Source organism: Poecilia reticulata, linkage group LG5, assembly GCF_000633615.1.
Source record: "Poecilia reticulata strain Guanapo linkage group LG5, Guppy_female_1.0+MT, whole genome shotgun sequence".
Lineage (NCBI taxonomy): Eukaryota > Metazoa > Chordata > Actinopteri > Cyprinodontiformes > Poeciliidae > Poecilia > Poecilia reticulata.
Window position 1 is genome coordinate 11,557,475 of NC_024335.1, and position 20,837 is coordinate 11,578,311.

General features: G+C 37.2%; 1 protein-coding gene across 2 annotated transcripts in view; it reads right to left on the minus strand.

Moving 5' to 3' along the window:
* Nucleotides 1-337: 337 nt before the first annotated feature.
* LOC103464721 (metabotropic glutamate receptor 4-like) overlaps nucleotides 338-20,837 on the minus strand; it is a 177,370-nt gene continuing 156,870 nt past the window's right edge. Inside the window, exons 8-12 of one of the 2 annotated variants that reach the window (XM_008409022.2) lie at nucleotides 19,195-19,331; nucleotides 17,065-18,000; nucleotides 4,946-5,192; nucleotides 4,686-4,731; nucleotides 338-2,083 (exon numbers count right to left, since the gene is read on the minus strand). In XM_008409022.2, coding sequence (XP_008407244.1) covers nucleotides 4,730-4,731; nucleotides 4,946-5,192; nucleotides 17,065-18,000; nucleotides 19,195-19,331 — 1,322 coding nt within the window. In that variant the 3' untranslated portion in view covers nucleotides 338-2,083; nucleotides 4,686-4,729. The remainder of the gene's footprint in view (nucleotides 2,084-4,685; nucleotides 4,732-4,945; nucleotides 5,193-17,064; nucleotides 18,001-19,194; nucleotides 19,332-20,837) is intronic. The other variant, XM_008409021.2, reaches the window with a different exon arrangement.

Genomic DNA, 20,837 nt, shown 5'->3' on the forward strand with positions numbered 1-20,837 from the left:
CACACTTGCAAATATAACAACTGTTATTTTCAATCCTTTTGTAAGGAAAGGCAGGAAGATGATGACGCCGGCAAGCATGCTGCCTTCAAAGACCTCAGATTTAAGCACTGCTAAGCCTTGATTTAAAATAATTTCATGTTTCCTTCCTCTGAGTCACCATTTTCTAGTGCCTTTATCAGAGCTCCTGCTATAACATATATTTTTCAGGCAATTGCTGACATTGTTTTCCTTTTTTTTTTCTTCTTGCAAAATGAAGAGATTTATTTCACCCAACTGATCAAATAAACAGAAACACAAACCAGTTTTTCATAGACAAAATCCTAAAATTGGACGCAGATGTTTTAAAACATTTTTAATAGAAATAATAAATTTTGTATAAAAAAAACTAAACATGCTTCACACACTTCTTAAGTTTTCTTGAGGTTTTACAAATACATAGTCATATAGCCAGGCACTGCATCTTTTTGTAAATTTTCCTCAATTTTAGGATATGTCAGGACATAAAGCAGACATCATCAATCTATTTAATAACATACATTAACTTGCCATTTAATTTGGTCAGCACTCACATTTTATTCTGCAACACAAATGGTGTTGAAAGTAATAAAGAGGGAGGCATGAGAAGCAGCACTGAACTCACAACACAAATGACCCCACAACATTTTCCCCAAGACATCAGAGGGCTTTTATACTGCACAAAGCCAAATATTAATCTATTCAGCGAGCTGGGGGTGGATTGATAGAGATATAGCATATCTTTTGCAATTTGATTTTCATTTGTTGAAAAGCTTTACAACTTCCTTACCCCTCCCTCTTATCATGAGTGCCAGAAGAGGACATGTATAGTAATGAATTTTCTCTGTAGCCGGCCCATTATGGATATCATCCTCAGGGCAAGCTGTACGATCTCCTCAAGGGCGCACTTCATCTTAATTCCCTTGCTAATGGATCTGTACAGCTAAGCTTCAGCCTTACGTTTTCTCATATGACCGGGAGTGTAACTGATGGCAGTGATGGAAGGGTCATCCTGGATGACGGCTCACAGCGAGATCCCCACGGCTAAAACACCGGCCGTGGTCCACCGTTTCAAAGTACATACAGGTATGAGGAGGGCAGTGGCAGCCTTTTAGGCTAGCTGTTAATACAAATCATGATCTCACTTAAGCACAGATAAACAATCACTCACTAGACCTTTTCACCAATTGAGAACAGATTTTTGAACGCACAGTAGGCTCGTGCCTAAACAATTTTAACAACGCTGCAACAAAGTTTAAAAGCATTCCAAAGATATTGTATTTTTTTCTTCTCCTTCATTTTTTCCTTAGTTTATTTGGTAAACAACACAATACAGGATGTTGAAACTGGCATGCTCAAAAACGGCAAATATCCTCTTATATAAGTGTGGTCCTTCTTAACTCAGCTGGACCCTGAAAGAGGACAGAAAAACACATGTAGTCTGGTACAGATCTGCTGCATTGTTGAGATGATCCCCGTTCCCAGTCATCTGAGTCATAAGACTGGAATGTATTATGAATAAAAAACAAACAAGCCCGTTTTAGAAGTCCATGGATTATGTCTTCATGCCTTTTTGGTGTTGATTAATCCCTTGTGATGCCTTTAAAGTACTTGAAGATAACACTAAGAACATTTGGATTCAGTTCCAGTCAGCAGTGCGTAAGATGACAGGAGTCTCTAAAAGATGGCATAACTGAAATGTAAACACTAAAGAAAAACTCCATCTTTCAGTCTCCAGGCCTCTGTCCTGTTAGTAATTTTCTTTTTGTGTGTACTCTTGGTTGACAGAAGATGGAACCTTAAAATTGTACAGTTATCTGTCCCCTTCGTCTCTTTTGTCCATCTCCGCCCCCCTTTGTGGATTCTCCTCAGCGTGTCATGTCTTTGGGCAATGCTTGTGTGATCTCCCACTACACAATGACACTTCTTTTTTTTTTTTCAGCTGTGAAATTCCACTGCGTGTATTTTTTTTCTCCGCCGGGGTGGAAATCTTGAATTGAGATAAGAACCTTTGTCCCTTAGATTGCATGGTTGCTGTAGCTGATGTAGGTTTGCTTTGTGGAGAAGGCTGAAAGAGAAGAAATAAGAGAGGGAACTGAGACTGAAATACAGGGAAAGAGGAATATCTACCATGTGAAGGTTTTTCTTTCTGCTGTTTTTCTGATGTAACAACTATTACATGAAATGTAAAAAAAAATGGATAAAAATAAAAGCTAAATAGTTTTCAGCCACCACACGACGGTAATGAAATAATATCAGTAATTCCTAATATTTCTCTTGTTTGTTTTGTTTTTATTTTTGCGGTACTGTATACTTGCGTTGCCTACAGCGACCTCGCCACCTTCTTTTCTTGCAACTGTCAAAAGTCAGCTATCCAGTTGTGTCCCCACACCGTGTTAGCTGATTCACTGAGGTGGAGCAGATAAATCCTGACATATTGCAACCAGATCCCGGCTGTTGTGGGAGCTGCCCTAGACAGGAATTTTTCAATTTCATCCACACTAGCGTTGACAATGACAAATGGTTCTTATTGAAATAGCCAAGCACTGTACAGCCTCTGGAAACTGAAATCCCATCTGGATAAATTGTATCCAGCTATCAATTCTGTGTCTTTTGCCTTCGCACCACTTATTGTAACAAAAGGCCCAATTAAACCCTAGCAGAACCTTGAATCTCGAACAGAAATAATGGTGGCGTGTCTGTTTACATGTACACTTTCTACTGTAAACTGAGCATTGTGCTTTTGTTACCGTGTTGCATTCTCATACATTTTTTATACATTTAAGTTTTTTCAGGTAATAAAAACAAAAACAAACAGCGTCAGGTCTTTTTCTGTATGCACAAGAAAACACTTCCATTCTTGGTGTTAAAATAATAGAAGGGGGACTGAAGCTTTAAAATGTGCAACAAAAGCCCTGATTCCATCTTCAGGCCAGGTTCAGACCAGACTGAGTGAATTGATTTCTGTTGACAGAGAAAACTGATTAAAATTGCTTCCTGCCCAAGGCAAGCAGAAGAAGAGAGCTTTGAACGCAACATAAGTACTTTTGCTCCTTCAGTTGTCACTATGTACCTATCTTGAATAAATCCTGGTTGTGTCATTGATACCGCAGTACACTTTCAGTGGTATTAGGAATAGTCAGAGGACAACTTGGTACTTGTTGAAGTCTTTGCTTCTTGAAGGAGATTTTTCCACAAATGCAGATCCAGGGCTAACCAGACCTCGTGGTACAGCCAGTTCTTTCCTTTTTGCCATTTGTCTAAAAGTGCAAACCCAGGCAACCTTGCTGCCGTGTTCACAGATATTCCAAATTTGTGCTTGTCTCAATTCCTTTGAGACATGTTTGGTAACTTGGAAGGAGGCTGTGCATGTGGGAAAATTACTAAAAATTGTTACCAAAGAACAATAATTACATTGCTGATTAATGGTTTTGTTTGCTCTTCAAAAACTAAGTTTAATGGCAGTTTAATTGGAATAGGCTGACAGATTTTTAGACTTATTAAAACATTCAGTCTTGTTTTAATTTTTGGAGAAAACAAAAATAAAATTTAGTTTTTTGTTGTTACTATGCTATATATGCTTAACTATTTTAATGTGGCAGCATTTGTAATGCAACCATTGATGACTTCATTAAAAAAAAAAAACAAGGCTTGTACAAGATGAACTGTGTCCCGCTTGGAAAGTGATTGTAAAGCAAGAGCAGCCATTAGTTTGATAAAAATGGTAAAGAAACTGAATTAAGCACTAAACGTTTCAGGAAATCTCATCCAAAAAAGATTAAGTGTTTGTTTTTTTTTTGCAACCAGTCAACAGCAGGATTTACAAGCACAGACGAGACTCAAAAATAATTATTTAGAAGAATAATAAGAAGGTGAGAAATATAAATGAGTTGGCCTGGAATTGTGTTTTGAAAAGAGTGACATGCAGGGACTCCTTTCACATTTAATGCATAGTGTTGACGGTGATGCAGCGCAATACCTGCTATCATCCTAAACTGCCTCATTGCTTTTTTAAAATTATATGGTGCAGGGTGAGGCCATATATCGTGATTTATGAAAGGGCAGGGTTAGCTTTTGGGAAGATGTTTGTGGTTTAAAAAGGTATATTAAAGCCATCACTCATTTACTAACTGAAAACTGAAAATATCATTAGTTACTAACATGTACAAAAATAGGAGATTTAATGATAGACTTGTGTTGTTTGTCTACACATCTAAATGTGTAGTTTAGCAATGTGCTCTGTACACACTGAACATTTACAATTAGACACTAAATGGATGCAACGACAAAATGTAATATTTTGGAGAAAAAAAAATTACTCGTGTGGAGGCGAAACAAATTAATTGTTACAAAATGGGAAAAACAATTGTTTCCCATCACTCATGAGATAGGTGGCGGAAAGTAACTGAAAGATGAGACTGGGTAGGGGTGCAAACAGGACTGTTGTATTTAACTGGTAATCAATCAGCATCATGTTAATAAAGGGAATAATTCATTATTCAGGCATGAACACAAACGGTATAAACAGAGACGTATGAAAAGATGCTTTTTTGACGTGAAACGTTAAATGGGATAAGATGTAGTTTAGTAAGACGGTAAAGGACGTGAGATGTACACACATCAGAAAACATCAGATTTCTTATTGATAATATAGCAATAGCAAAACACACCTTAAACTCCCAAAGTTATTTCTTAACACCAATACCCTCTTGGCCTCTGCATCAAAACAGCAAGAGTGACACATTTACTGGATTTAGTGAAGTTTCAAGTATCTTGCTACTCAATTTTTTTTAAGTAATCTTTTTTTTTCTGATTTATATCGTAGCATAAATTGAGTTTGATTTGCATACAAAAGGACAGAACACTTCTGGAAAACAAACCATTGTGGGTCTTCAGTGAAAGGGTATCGGATTTGCATACGTGTTCTTACATTGTGTTTCCAGGCTTTCGCATAATTCAGTCTTGGCCTCTCCGTTGGGTCTGAGTCCAGCCTTGGGGTTGAACTTGTTGGACATGGTGGCGGCGGTAACCACAGCCTTCAGGCTGCGAGTGCGCTTTGGCACATTCTGCTCTGGGTGTAAAAGAATCACATAGACCTTGGGCATGTAGAGCAACCCGAGGGACACCGAAGCACTTAGGCTCACAGAGATGGTTAGTGTGGTTGTTTGGATGTACATCTGCGGAAGACAAACACCAGAAAAACAGCTGAAACAGTCATATCTTTCTAAATAACCACCATAAAGAACAAGTGACATCTGCTTTAAGTCATTAGAGTGAAAGCAGTCATTGAACCATGGGTAAGCCAGGTTGCTATTTGAGTAGTTCTTGTTTTCTTCTTTCTCCAGTTGAAAATTCTTTAATTCAACCAATGTGATGAAACCTGCTTTAAATCAGCATATCTTATTTTATGGAGTCTGTGCTGAGCAAGTCAAGGCCAGGATATTTTCTAAATTTCTTGCAATGATAGTTTTAATATGACCGTCACGTAAAGCTGGAAACAGATTTCATAACTTCAAGTGAATTGGACACTGCTATTATTCATAACAAGCAGACTCATAAAAAGAAACAAGCTCATGAAAATTTTACGCATGGTCAAATCCTGCGAACCAGGAGGGAGGGTAACTCTGAATATCAGCCTCGCTCATTCCATTTTAATCGTCTGCAAAGCTGCAGCAAATTAATGAGTCATGTTAATGGAAGATTCGAGGAAGAGGAAAAAATTGTCACTTCTATACATCAGTTACACCATGAGGAATTGATTCATTTTTGGAGTAATTCACTTTGTAACTTATGAGTTCCAACTGTTTATGACAGAAACCTAAGTCACAATTGAGCCATTAAAAGCACATGTTTTACCTTGGGAAAGGTGCATTTTAGCTCTACAGACTTGTGATACTGTGGATATCAGGACTGACAACAAAATAAAACTTTATGCAACATAACCATGGACGCTATGGATGGATAAATAATAAATTCATATCAAAAATCTCATGACTGGTCAGATAGATAGGGACCCTTAAAGGAATAGCTTACATAATTTATGAAAAAGGTATTTATTTTTTAATATATTTCTGAATAAGGTGAAAAAACTTTGGAAAAAGCAGATGAACTGATGGCTTTCAGTCAAAGCAGATTTCTGCAAACTACTCCAGTCAAACTTTTATTCAAACAATATTTTAGAAACCCTTAAACTGTGTGTTTTTTTTGTTTGTTTTTTAAAATGTGTTTTACATGATAACTGACCCTGCATCAACTCAGTCAACTGAAAAGTAAAGGTTTAGACTCTTGTCCTGTTGGACACTTATTTTGTTAAAATTAAGTTATTTCTTTCTAATGCTTTCTTCTGTTAGTACTTAAGACTATGGATTGAACTGAGAGAAGTTTTTGACACATCTTTCATTATTGTTTTACAAACTATGATTTTTGTAGTCTCTTAAGTGTCTGACCATTTCTGTGTTAAATTGATGTATGGTGTGGAAAAAAAAAAAAAATCAAACAACTCAGATTCCACAGCTTCATCTTTTAGGAAATGTAATAATTTATTTAAATTGCATAGTTAATGCTAATTATTTGATAGTTGTTATGATATATATTCTAATATTGCAAAAATTGGGTAATGGTCGGTTTGGGTTTTTTACTTTATCTTGTTTATTTATTCAGTGACATTGCAAACTAGATAATTTGCAGATGCCATATTTGATTAATCTCAACAAGATCAAAGAAGCATCGTACAATGAGCTGGCGCTAGAGCCACGAAAATAAACCCTCACACCTAAGGTGACTGTGAATCTCAGCTGAGTGCAAAAGATAAGGTTGGATCTCGAATCTCAAAATGATGTTATAATACTAATATTATATCTTTAGTTATAATATTGAGAGAATAAAACCATTAAGATTTCCTAAGTGTTGTGTTCAGTGCCCAGCCTACCTACTATTAGCAAAGAAAGTCAATAAAATAGAAATCTATTTATTTCCAGCATTTACCCTCACAGATAGAGATGTGTTGTGCTGTGGGCGCCTCTGCTTTAATGAGCTACAAACTGTCAGAAGTGCAAATAAACAATTTATTCCAACACCTTTTAGCTACTCTTCAGATATGCAGCTATATTGAACCAGAACCTAGGGATAATTAGAGATGTCTGACTTTCAAAGTCATCATTTACATTTCAAAAGGTTTTGTTTGATTTTCCAAATGTGGAACTTGGAAATTACAACTTCCAAATTCAAAGAAAAGTAAAATTGGTACAGAAGAATCACACAGCTTTCACATTATTAATGCTGATTGTTTTAGAAAATGACTAAGGACCACTGAATATCATGTAAGCAACCTTTTTGTACGATACAAGTAACTGTTTTTGTTGATCTACTCATCTGTAGAATTATTTTGTGAACTCAGAATTACATATTCTAGTTTAACTAGCTGATTGTACTTTACATATATACTTTTTATTTGTGCACTAAATGTTCCTTCTGAGTTTATGGTGGAATTACAGATGTTTCTTTTAAAAAAAACAGTTTAACAAACTGTACAATGAGTACAGTTCCAACTAAAGTTAAGTTTGCTGTTTCATCTCTGGTTTTGGTTCAGTCACATTAACAAATGCTGCAGTAAAAACTTCATGAATCTCTCTGGCAAGTGCTCTGATAAGCAAGGTTAATGCGAATGCTAAACTGGGATTTTTAAAGTGGTTGAAGATAGGTTTTAAGGTTTCAACTGCCTGACAGCAGACAAGAAGTACAGCCACTGATGCAGCTAATGAGCCCCAGGATTACAGGCATGAACTTTAAAACTAAACTTATGAAACTATAGTGACTTTTTAACTGTGGTACTGACATCTGAAAGACCTCCTAAAATTATTTCCAACTGAAAAATAGACTCCTACTGGGATGATATTGCACTTTTATTTCCTTTTCAAATCTATAAAATCAACAAAACTAAACTGTGTATGTGCATAAGATGGAGTCCAATTTAAAACTTGTAAAAATATGAGCAAAAATAGATCTTTGAAATTTTGTCTCATCAGGTTTATTTCTGTGTTTCTTTTATAGGTGGATTTCAATTCATCAGAAGTGTTCATTTATTACAGTAAATTGATCAAAAAAAACCTGACTCATACTGCTATTTATATACTCATTGCACAAAGTTTTATTTTAAGCATTTATATTTAAGATTATTTCTTCCTGCTTTCAGGTCATATTATAACATAAACTTCAGATTTTCAGAGAATGAGAATGTTCGATAAAATCAGTTTAAAGCAAACATTTTAAAACTGCAATGTTATGGCCTACATTGTTATGGACAACACTGTTGATTTAATTGTTGTTCAGCAGACAGTCATTAACAGTCTAATTGCTAAGGAATCTGTTTTTTTACAGGGGGTTGTATCCAATGTTAAGAAGATGTGGAAGAAAATGTATGATAGAAAAAGAAGCTTTGCTTTTTGAATTACTTAAATGGATTACCTTATCATTGATGTCCTAATTTATCCAAATGCATCTGTATCAGATCCAATCATTTAACTGTGTAAATGTCCACTGCATTTTGTCCTAGTGATTGTGTAAAATAGTTTGGAAATTGTTCCTATGTATCAAGTTTAAGTTCAGAAGCGGTAGGTTATAGATTCTTTCTGTTTACATGAGGCATTTTGGGATTACAACACAATTTTCAATCTTGAGCTACATCACCGGGCCGATCAATGGATCAGTAGTTAGCTCTGTCACCTCAGAACACTTCTCTGCAGGTCTGACTCAGCACTGAGCTGTACCACAAAGCAAAAAGAATTCAGTCCGACATTCTCCATGTTGGCTGTCTTTACAAAAGCCAAAGCGCCACACAGAGATGATGGTTATCAGAACAGCCGTTAAAAGGTTTTCTTGCAAACCCACGTTTCATTCATTGTGTCCGATGAATAGTCTCATTGGGGACAGCATGATGCATAATTGGACGCCTGTGCTTAAAAGACGTCAGTTACACAAGTGGAGAGGGAAAGTAAAAAAAAATAAAAAATGACAGCTGCTGAAAGTTTTGGACAAAGTTGCTGACAATCAGGAATAAAATGTCATGTTGTTCATGCTGTCAATTTGTAAGTTGGATGATTCTGTGTACCACCTGCCAGGCGATGCCTTGTAATGAAGAGATTAGCTAAATCACATTTTTTCCTCTAACACCATCTTTATTTGTTTAATATCTGTGGTACGTTTTCATTTACACTTGTGTTAGCAGTTTATTCACAGGTCAGATGCGGATCGGTTTATTTATTAACAAATTCACGGGGTGTCCAGGCTCCATTCACTGTATTTCCCATGCATGTTTTTAATCAACCACTGACAAGTGGGATTTTCACTTTAAGATATGCATTTTTGGTTTTTGTTTAATCAGGGTTGTTGATTTAAAAGTAAAAAAAAAAATCACTTGTGTTCATTTTGTTTCTAAAGAATTCAGGAGCAGTTTTGCTTCGTGTAACTCTGCCTGAAGGAAAATGTGATGTGAATCTCAGCTTTAGCAACTGATACAGTTCTTAGGTTACCATGAAAACTGATTTAGAACTAATTAAAGCACGGCTGGCTGAAATAGTCATATAAATGATTTGAGCACACACACCAGCAAGTCAGAATCAGTAATTTCCACGTTGCATGAAATTAGAATCAGCTCATAAAATCCTTCATGCACAGGATTTAATAGTTTTTTTTTTCTTCTTTTTTTTTTTTTTATGACATTACATTTATTCAGAGCTCCTTCTAGTAACTAGATGGAGAGTAGTATTTAGTCTCCCAGATGTGACCTTGGCCTGAATATCTAGTTTGTTTTTATTATTATTTGTAAGTCTCCAGGGCACTCTCCCTCCAGACTGACTGCATCTCATCAGACGCCAACCAAGGTACTTTGTGAGTCTGTTGGCTGAAGAGCAGACTGGAAGAATGGTGGCAGTATGAAAGAAAGAACAGCTGCAGTGGTCCCCTCCCAGCTGCAGAGAGTATTAACCAGTGTACTGCTCGATGCTTGGTTTTCTTAAGGATTGACCATTCAAACAAATCTCCTACTCACATTAACAAATATAAAGGACACAAGAAACACACTGAAATGTGTTACTTTATTCACTGGTTATCTGGTAGATTGAGAGTGAACATTGAAACATGGACAGTATGGTTAGAATAAATTAGAGCCAACAAATAAATCTGAAGTCTCAAAATCATGAGACTATCTCTCAAAAATCTGTTTTGTGAGATTTGGAATTTAGAATGTACAGATTATTTTCTCTTCCTAGCACCAACATTCAAAACCAGGAGTGTAAGATTATGTGTAACAAAAAATGTCTGTTTGAGCTGTTCTGTTCAGTTCCCTGTGTGCCAAATAACAGGAACATTGTTTTAAATCTGAACAAAAGGCTAAAAAATTCTAGCTTTGAAAAGCTTGCACATGAAGCAAGACAATGAAACAGACTGGAAATACAAACAGGAAGACCACACCCTCACTATTATTAAAGCCTGCTGTTTATGAACATTGATTCTCTATGAGACGGATATCAGGACCATCCTAAACATTGTCCTTTTGATCCCTAAACTACAATGCTATTAATCTGGCAGTAAGTTTAGGGTTGCTGTTCATTTGGAAGATCCACTTGTGCGCCAAGTATGACTTTGTGGCTGATGTCTTGGCATGATGTGTCACTATAACAAAATGAGGTTCTTTGCTTATGAGGCCATCCATTTCGTAAAATACACCAGACATTCATGCAACATAACCCTCCAGAAAACCTAAATTTATATTGTCATTGCATGATTTGTATCAGTTATATTACTGCAAAGGTGTTTGAGTCAGTATATTTCTGTCTGGTATTTCATCAGGTGCGGTAAATGTGCCATTAAAAGAGAAACGTCCATCCCCAGTCTGCCTCATGAGGCTGCGTTTCCACTGAGTCCTGTTTTTACTGTCAGGCTAAATTCTATACTCAATCCATTAATTTGTTTCCCCGGATTGCAGTGCACCTGAGCATTCACTGAGTGGAGATCGTAAACAAGGCCTGCTGTATATCTTCCGTTTCTGTCATCATACCACCATCAGCAGATCATCCTCGAAGCAAAACACGACAGAGACGAAGCAGCTCATAGCATCATTAATCACTGAAGTGCATGCAAGAGAAACAACACAAGTCCATCAGTACTTGTGGTGGAGGTGACTGTTTAGAGGAAGAGCAACACAAGTGGTATTTTAAAAAGTACTGACTCTCAGTGGAGTGTGTTTACAATCAGTGACCCAGGGAGGACCTTTGCTTCACAGTTTACATTATGAGATTAATTTAAACTATGTAATCTCACTCTGCATTTTAGCCAGTGTGATTTTTCTCAGCATGCTATGGAAATGTTCAACAGAAGGGCTTGCTGCATGAGAAGTCACTATAATTGCGCTCTAATTAAGCCAATAAACAAATAGAAGCCTAAGGGGACACAATAATGTGTGCTTCACGGGAGAGTGTCATTTATAAAGATCACAATTCTTTGGCCTTGATTAGCTTCACGGCCTGTTCATGTTATTGGATTGCCCAGAGGTCAGCAGTCGAGGCCCAGAGGGTGTTGCACTGTAGGCCTAATGAATGCAAAAACTGCTGCGTGAAGTCCAGGATGTCACTCAGCTCCTTCTGCTCCATTGCATTACTCTTTATTATTCATTATTAGGCCTGTGGGACATTAGTGTGAATAATGCTGTTATTGTTACAGATAAGAAGCGGGAACTGGCTTTTTTTCACTGCATGAAGCTTCTTAATTCACAAACTTGATTTTCAGTTGTTTTGCCTTTGAATGCAGATGCTGAAGCTTTCAACTCAGCTGAATTGCTACCAAGTTAAAATGCTGTGATTGAAGAACACAGATTTTTCTCTTACGTTTTGAGTGGAAATTGAATTAACAAATCTCGCAGCAATATCTGATCGAAGGTTGCCACATAAGCACACATGAAAGCTGCTGAAATTGCTGTGCTCTCATGACAATTCACAACCTGCTGTTACCCACCTACATCTATATAAACAGATTTCTGATCCAGGCACGCATTTGCAAATACGTTTCTCCAGAGAACAAGTTGTACTGCCATTGAGTGCATTAGTTCAAGTTGCTAGAGAGACTTTGGAACATCAACATGTGATGAATCTCAGTGGTCTGCAGTGTTTCAGAATCGCTGTCTAGTATCAGCTTAGCTTGCTTGAAACTTCAAGCCAAGTACAAAGTACTATCTCTAGAGGACAAACAAAGAAAAGAGTTGAGTTGAGCTCTACCATGCAGAGACACTGAAAGCACTGGGAATTGGGGGAGCAGTAGCAGGTAGCAGAAATCCACACTGAGTAACACACACACAGCACAAGCACACTCCTGTTTGACTTTTTTAGTCTTGCTGAACTCACTGTAACTCCCACTCTTTGTCTGCCTGGTGTGCTAACAGCATTTTTGTTGACAGTGCCAATAGTGTGGTGGAGGCTTCATGAGGGAAATAAATAACACCACTCAATTAATCAGGCCATTCATGCACTGTAATGGCAGGACCTGTTTGTGTGGGCTGATTGAATTCGAACTGAGCCCATTGTGCTGGAGCCTCATTCCAATGCATGGCCATTGTCTGACGCCCCTCCTCTTGCCTCAGTGTTACAGACAGCCACTGATTTAGACTGTTTCTCCAGGTAAGCAGGTGTCACATCTATTCCTGAAGGTAGCATAAAGCCCGATGATGAACCCCCATAGATAGACCAGATGTCCTCATTTGAATGACAGAGAAAGCCTCCTATGGCACTCGATACATCAATCCCTACACCAGATGACACAGAAATGATAGTGCTTGTAGTGCTGCTGCAGAAAAGCATTATAAACTGGTGATTAGAACGGTGAGGCGGTAAGATAAGGTAAATTAGGAAGATGTGAATCATTTTATTGTTCAGAAAGACATGTTGACGTGGGCTGTGAGGCTTTATGGAGCGTGTCATTTGTAATGGGATGAAGATAAAGTGTGTTTGCTTTGACATGTTCCGTCCTTCAACAGGCTAGTCACTGAAGTTAAGCAGCATTCATTTGATTGCTTTCTATAAGCAGGTCAAATAATACTAAAATTACACTTAGATTTTGTCCAATTTCATGACTCAATATGGTCCAAATAAAATGTTTAGCATCTATTCAATAGCCTATGATTGTATCAATTTTAGATTTCTAGAAAGTAATATGTCAATAATGCAATTTTGCAATTGCTGTTTGTATAATTTCTGTAGGATAGCAGACAAATTGATTATTGTTTGAGTTTGAAATTATGAGTGTAATTTAGAATAAGGAAACAGAAGAAATGTTTGTACTTTTCACTCCTTTTCAACTGCTTCATTTCATCGTGTTGCAAGAATTTTTATGTACGTCACATCAAATGATGAGTATTCAGCTATTTTATAAAGTTATTGCATAATTATTGTTATGCTGCCAGAAAGTTGTTTTGCTGTATAACAAATGCACAAAGGAAGTATGTTGTCACAATTTTGTCTATTTTATTTAGAATGTTCTCTCGAATGCTGAGTGAATGTTCTCCATACTATTCAAGCAGCAATCTAATTTACCTTTTTTTTATTTTACTACTTATTTTTTATTTTGCAGAGAAGAATGGGCAAAAATTTCAGTCACTAGATGTGCAAAGCTGGTAGAGATAAAACTAAAAGAGACGACAGAACAGAAAACAATCTAAACACAATGTAACTTTTGCACACCACATTTTTCAGTTAACTATTTTTTTAGCTGAAAGCAAATAATTAACTGCAAAAAATATCTTGAATCATGTGTAATATTCTTTATACTTCACAATTGTATACAACTTTAAGTTGGTCTTTCACATAAAATTACAATGAAATATATTTGTCATTTTAATGTGACAAAATATGTAAAGGTTCAGGGGGTATGAATACTTTTGCAAGCCACTGTATAGATACAGTATGGTTATACATTTCTTATATTAAAAAATGTGAGCTTAGAGTGATTTATTTATATTATATTAGACATTTTTGTGTTCTAATCTATTTGTATTAATTGATTTTATTTTTGTTCTTCATGCCATATTTGTTTATTTGGTTGCATTTGAACTGGTATCCTTGGTGGCGTTAAACATGTTATGAAGATTGTTTCTGACATCTAGGACCTAGGTTCTATTAAGCATAGTTTTACAAGCAGCAACCAATTACTGAGCAAGTTCAATTTAGTTTCTTGGTCTTGACACTTAAAATTTGTAGGAACCTGTTTATATTGCACATGTTTATTTTCTCTCCAAAGACGACAGAATAAGGAAAAAAAAAACTTTTCCCTAAAGCTAAACTTCCATTTTGCGTTCCATTATGGGTCTCACCTTAAGATCGCTCAGGGCAATGTCAGAACTTTTCGAAAATGATAAAAGTAAAACTATCCTCTAGCCATTGTGTACAGTTGTCTACAGAAACTAATAAGTAACAAGCATCTTATATAATTTGGAGCAAGAAAGGGAGAGCAATTTAAATGAGCCTGCACCTAAAATAGTTTTTGAGGGTTTGGAAATAACTTTCATCTGATGGATAGTGCACAAAACAAAATATAAGACTTCTTTAACCCTTCAAAGATTTTCCCTTCATTTTCTGTTTATCAATTCAAAGCCATGCTGGCTAATGGATTACCTCATCCTCAAAAAAAGCTGTTCCGTCTCTCTGTGATTGTATAATTCTCTTTCATCTTCAGAGAGACTAGATGGAATGATTAAACAAAGAACTCGCTGATATCCATGGCTCCTGTTGACATGCGACTTAAGATGTGCATCACTTGCATTAAAAAATAATGTGGGGGTTAGCACTTGGACTGCTTCCCCTCCACTGTGTATGCCACTTCTGTTATCATGAAGAATGAGAAGTGATGCTGACTCTTTAGTATATTTATCCAAGATGTATTCAGGGCATGTAACAAAATGCAACCAGAATGTAATCAGCTTGCTTGCTAATTTTAAACTTCTTTTTTTTTTTTTTTTACAAATTATTTTCAACATTTTGCTCAAAATGGTTTTAAAAACATATGGACAGCATATTTCGATGTAGATTTACCTGCAAAAGTATTCATCCCTAATGAAGTTGATCACATTTAACCACATTACAAATACATACTATGATATGGTGTAGATTCACACAAAGTAGGGCATAATTTTACAATAAAAGACAATCATAATAAATTATGTTCATCTTTGTAAATATAAATAAAAATCTGAAAAGTGTTAAATTCCAGTATAACCAACTGTTTTCAGAAATAACCTAATTAGTGGACAGGGCCCACATGTGTTTAATTTGATTTCATTGTAAATACATCATCATTAAAACCAAAGAACGCAATAGGTAAGACGGGGATAAAGTTGTGGAGAAGTTTAAAGCAGAGTTAGATTATAAAATATTATCCCAAGCGTTGAACTTTTCACAGTTCAATCCCTGCAAACAACTGCAACCCTACAAAGACATGGCTGTCTACCTATCAGGATGTGGTAGAAGGGCATTATTCAAACAAGCAGCCTGGGTCCACAATAACTCATGAAAAGCTGCAAAGATCCTCAACTCAGAAAGGAACATTTGTTGACAAGTAAATTATTCATGTCCTCTAGAACGCCAACATTGAAAAAAAAGTCATACGAAGTCCCCTGCTAAGTTTTCCAAAAGCCATGTTGGAGACACGGTAAACATGTCTCCAACATGGCTTGGATCAGTTTCCCTGATCATCAGCTGATGTATAGAGCTAAACATGAAGTTATAAAAACTACAATCATTATCACTCCACTTATCAATTATGCAAAGGTTTGTGATGGCTTATCACATAATACATTAAAATTAAAAGCAAAAATGTGAAAAGGTTTAAGAGAGATTTATACTTTCGCAAGTCATTACATGCTGACTAAAAATGGAATTTCTGATTGCCACATTTAACTTTATTAATTGGCTGCAATTACATACAGACTTTATGCAATGCTTCACATTTTAGAATTTGTTTTTGGTGGGTTTTGAGAAAAGATTGCATACTCTAGGTCTCTCAAGAATGTTTTTTTTTTTTTCCCAGAGCTTACTGTCGGAGCCAGTTTTCCAAGCCAGCTTTTTGAGGCATTGTTTTGTTAAATCCCAAGAGGGAGGAGGTAAGGATTAATTTGTTGCATCTGTCAGACCCATGCAGGCACTGCTGATAGTGTTCATGCCAGTATGAGTCTTTCCATCACCACCGTCCTCTGTTGTAGCCACCGAGACCCTTTTGTTACTCTGCCAAAACAACCCTTTCAACTGGATTGACACATTTCTTATTTGTCATTGTTGTACCCTGTTGGCTTTCTACCCGGACTGTCTCCTCTGAGTGTGAGGTCTAGACTCGGCCTCGAGTTTCCAGGGCCTTTTTGAATCCCTTTTGACCTGTGGACTTCCAGAGCTTCCACTGGATGTGATCCAGACTCATGGTTCATGAGGCTGGGCACATTGATTTGACATGGGAATAAGAGAGTGAGCTTGTGTTTGTGAAAACAGCTCATGGCCCTCTAATGCAATGTGGCATACAGCCGTCACATATATATGAGTCACAAGCTTTCGTGCAGCCTTCAAAGTCATTAGAGAATGATTTTGTTTATTACTCTGTTTTCATTTAGTAGCTTGTGCAGTTGAAGTCTAAAAATTTCAGATGACATCCCCCAAAGTTGTGTTTTAAGATAATTTAGGATTCATTTATAAAGTTCTTGTTACCATAAAATAAACTGTAACTTAAACAACATATTTGATCGGTAAGATCTCAGAAAAATAAGTATCCCATGTTATCTGTACTTTTCTTTTTACTATTTTTATAGCGTAATTTGTTTTAAGATGCCAGATTCAAGCCAATGTGAACAGTGATCACAAGTTGACAAGGTTTGGTTTTATTTGGTCCAAAACCTTCAAAGCTTATATATTTAATAGTTTTCTTTTCAGGTTATTTTTATATTATTTAATGAATGTCTAAGAATTTCATCACAGTATTGTCTGTTACCAAAAACCCTGATAGAAAATAAGTTGGACTCAAGCTTACCTTTTCTGTTGATTGTGAAGTGCCAAAGAAGATTGGGATGAATGCAAGCCAAATAATGCAGGTTGTGTACATTGTGAAACCAATGGGTTTGGCCTCATTGAATGTCTCAGGTACTCCTCTTGTTTTGATGGCGTAGACAGTACAGGTAACCATGAGCAACATGCTGTAGCCCAGCAAGCAGATAAGGGATAGGTCAGAGATGTCACACTTGAGCACACCACGAGCCAGCACAGGGTTGGATGTCCTCTGGTCTTCATAGTCGATTATGGCCTTGGAGGGATCCACACCAAACCAGATGCACACCCCGAGCAGCTGCACTGAAGCCAGTGTGAACGTGATGGCAAGCTGAGAGGCTGGAGAAATGAACCTGGGTGCACTTACAGACATGGTGCCCTGCTCAAAGATCCGGTAAATACGATTGGTTTTGGTGAGCAGAGCGGCGTAGCTAATGCTCATCCCCAGGCCCAAGAAGATCCGACGGAGGGAGCAGATTCCTACGTCAGGGGTAGAAATCATCAGGAATGTTGTGGCATAACAGAGAAAGATTCCAGTTAGCAGCACATAGCTCAGCTCTCTCCCTGATGCCTTCACAATTGGAGTATCATTGTAGCGGACGAACGTGACCACCACAAACAAAGTGGCCATGATGCCAAGGACTGCGATGAGCACAGGGATGACAGCCCAGGGGGAGCTCCACTCCAGCTTAACAATGGGGATTGGAACGCAACCTGTGTGGTTCTCATTGGGACGCAAATCGAAGCGACACATTTTACACGTGTAGGTGTCTGCCTGATACTGATATCCATCGCAACGCTCGCAATGCCAGCAACAAGGAATGCCCTTCACAATCTTCTTGCGCTCGCCTGGCTGACAGGGCTGACTGCAGATTGAGGTCGGAACCTGACGGACTCCACCCGGCCACTGCATCGAACGCACCTGCAGAGAAGAGAGGAACACAAAAAGAGATGGTTGGAAACATAGAGCGAGATAAAAGCTGAGAAGAGTTTCTTACATTGGAGAAGGTGGATAGTCTCTGTCCGGTAATTAGAGGTTGTGAGGCTTTATTGATCCAGAATGACCCTGAGAACTTTGCAGACCAAGGAGAATCTAGAAGGCAGTTACTTAATGTTCGAGTGTTTGACCTTCGGCTGCTGTAAACTTACTTGTGAGTATTTATTTTAGCGGTAAGTGGAAAAGGTCAGACTAGGGATCACATCAGAATTCGCTCTAGATTCTGCAAAATGTCTCCGTGGAAGGTGAAATTATCTGAAGGACGAAATGTTAGATGAAAAAGGAAACCTGTTGTTTTCTCCACAGGGATTTGACAGCAGTGTTTCTCCCTTTTTTGAGGTTTATAGAGAAAATAACTGTGTAAAAAAATCAATCGGAGAAGTAAAACACAAATTTCATTTCCAGATATTGCTCTCCTTTGTGGATTTCCTCTTTTGCAAACATGCTTAGAAAGAAGAATTAAATCCCTGATTTCAGACGGGGTCTTATCAGTTTTATTCAATTGTGGTTGTTTGTTCAAAGCCAGTAAATTTCTCTTTAAATGTGCATTTAATTAAGACCTCAAAGAACACTAATTAAATACTGCCTTAAGAATCGGTGCAGCCAAGTAGCACAGCAGGTACCAGCTCCAAACCTCAAAGTATTTCTTTTCTCTACAGCATGTCAGCGAGTAAGAAATAAAAAAAAATCCTCTTAAGCTGCTATTCAGTTGCCCTCCTGCCTGTTAAAGTCCGTTTCCTTTGCTTTTAAAAAACATTAACATTTCCATTTCTATTTGTAAATCATTGTTATTTTATGACAGTGTCGCCCCACAATATACTTTTTTTTTTAAGTCACTGAATGCGTCTGGAGAGATTTTATTAAATATGTCTGTCCTTAAGCCCTTATGGCTTTCTTTTCATCACTGTCTGCCCTGTTAATCATTCAAAGCCCCCTCTGGTTATTTATACCTTTGAAGATGGGACTTAGCACTATCAAATGATTTGGGAGCAGTTCTAATAAGCTGTTTCAGTGCTGAAGAAATATGTTTTTTTTATAGATTTTCATTAGAAACATGGACACAAACTTTCTGCAGAGTGCAAGTGAAGAATAAATTGAAATGGAAAGGAAAGTGCTTACATTCAGATGTAGCTGGTCTGTCCAGTGACCAATGACTTTGTATTCAGGTGTTCGGTTTCTGATCTGGTATTGGTAGATCTCGTAGCGTCCCGGGGCATCTCCATTTTCGTTGAAGAGCACTGGGTTCCCAGCTATGCCTAGATGAGAGAAAGACAATTATAATTTACAAAACATTTGTTGGTTTCTGCGTACTGAGCAGTGATGTGTGAAAGGAAGCTGTGCCATTGCTCTTGTCACACCAGTTGTCATTCTACTACATTAGAACATAATCTGAATCTGAAAGGTTTTCCAACAAATGTGGATGGACTATTGGGCACTTTAGGTGCAAAAAAGTCTTTCCTTTTAAGACCTTAAACACAATCCTGACTTTCATTTTTACCTTATTTATGTTGGAAAGCAGAATGTGATGGTGTGCAGGAGATGGCACATTAACTGTTGGAAACCAGAAACTTTTACTGGCATTTGCTTTATTGCAGCCACAATTTATCTAGTCTGGCTCTATATTTCTATATCACAGCCCATATCTCCAATCAGTGCAGTGACTGAAAGGTCTGTTCCATTGTGCAAACTGATACGTAGCTGTTTCTGTCAACTAAAAGGTCACTCTGAAAATGTCTTTGGGGTTAGATAGAACTGCGAAAGGAGATAAAAACTGCTGCAAATGAAGAAACAACGTGAGAAAACTGTCATAATATTTAAGATAAAATATATATTGATCAAATATAATAAACTGCATTTTTAGAATTTAGTAGATTATATGAACAAGGCCTAGTCAGTGGGAAAAATGTGACTTTATTTTAACAGTGATCTTACTTTCTTATTTTAAGACTGTCAAAGTGTCTTATGTATGGCTTTGACATTCTGAAAGCTATACATAACAAAATATTTTTCCACATTTGAGGCAATACATGATTATGAGTCACAATAAACCATAACCAAGTTCTCTACCAGAATCTGGAGGACAACTTTATACATAGTTCTCAGAGGAAAAAAACAGGAACTTCTTCTCACTTCTGCTTTTAACAGTTACCTGACTTCAAGCATCCCCCACCTTTTTTTTGTTTTTGTTTTAGGCCACTGTTGTGTCATTATTAAGTGTCCCAAACCCAATGCACATCCTGTTTAAGACCAGGCGGATAAACATGTTCACTTGCAGCCAAAGTATTTCTGCTGATGAGCATTGTTTTTCCTGCTCTTTGTTTCGACTCTGGAGGATACTGCCCTAATCCATATCTTGATGAGTCAGCCCTACTGGATTACAAGCATTACTGTTTTACTCAGCCTCTGCCTATGTGACAATGCCGCCCACACTAAAGCATTGAGTGATCACTGCAGGATTACAGTGACTTTATCAAGCTGAGGGGAAACATGTCTGGATAAACACATTAAGCTATTACCCCACTTCTAAACAGTCACATATTCTGTCAAGGATTTTAATAGTGATGTGTTTTTTCTCTCAAACTTCCATGGTTACAAAGGGACAAAGGGATTCTATGGTTTATCTTCAGATCTCAAGTCTTTGAGTTAACTTATCTCCTCAAGTGTTTCTGGACACAATCCTGCACCAAAAGAGGAAAACAGATCTTAGAAATTCAGCTGTCCTCTTCTCCTCTTCTCCAACTACAACTTTAAGCCACCAAAAA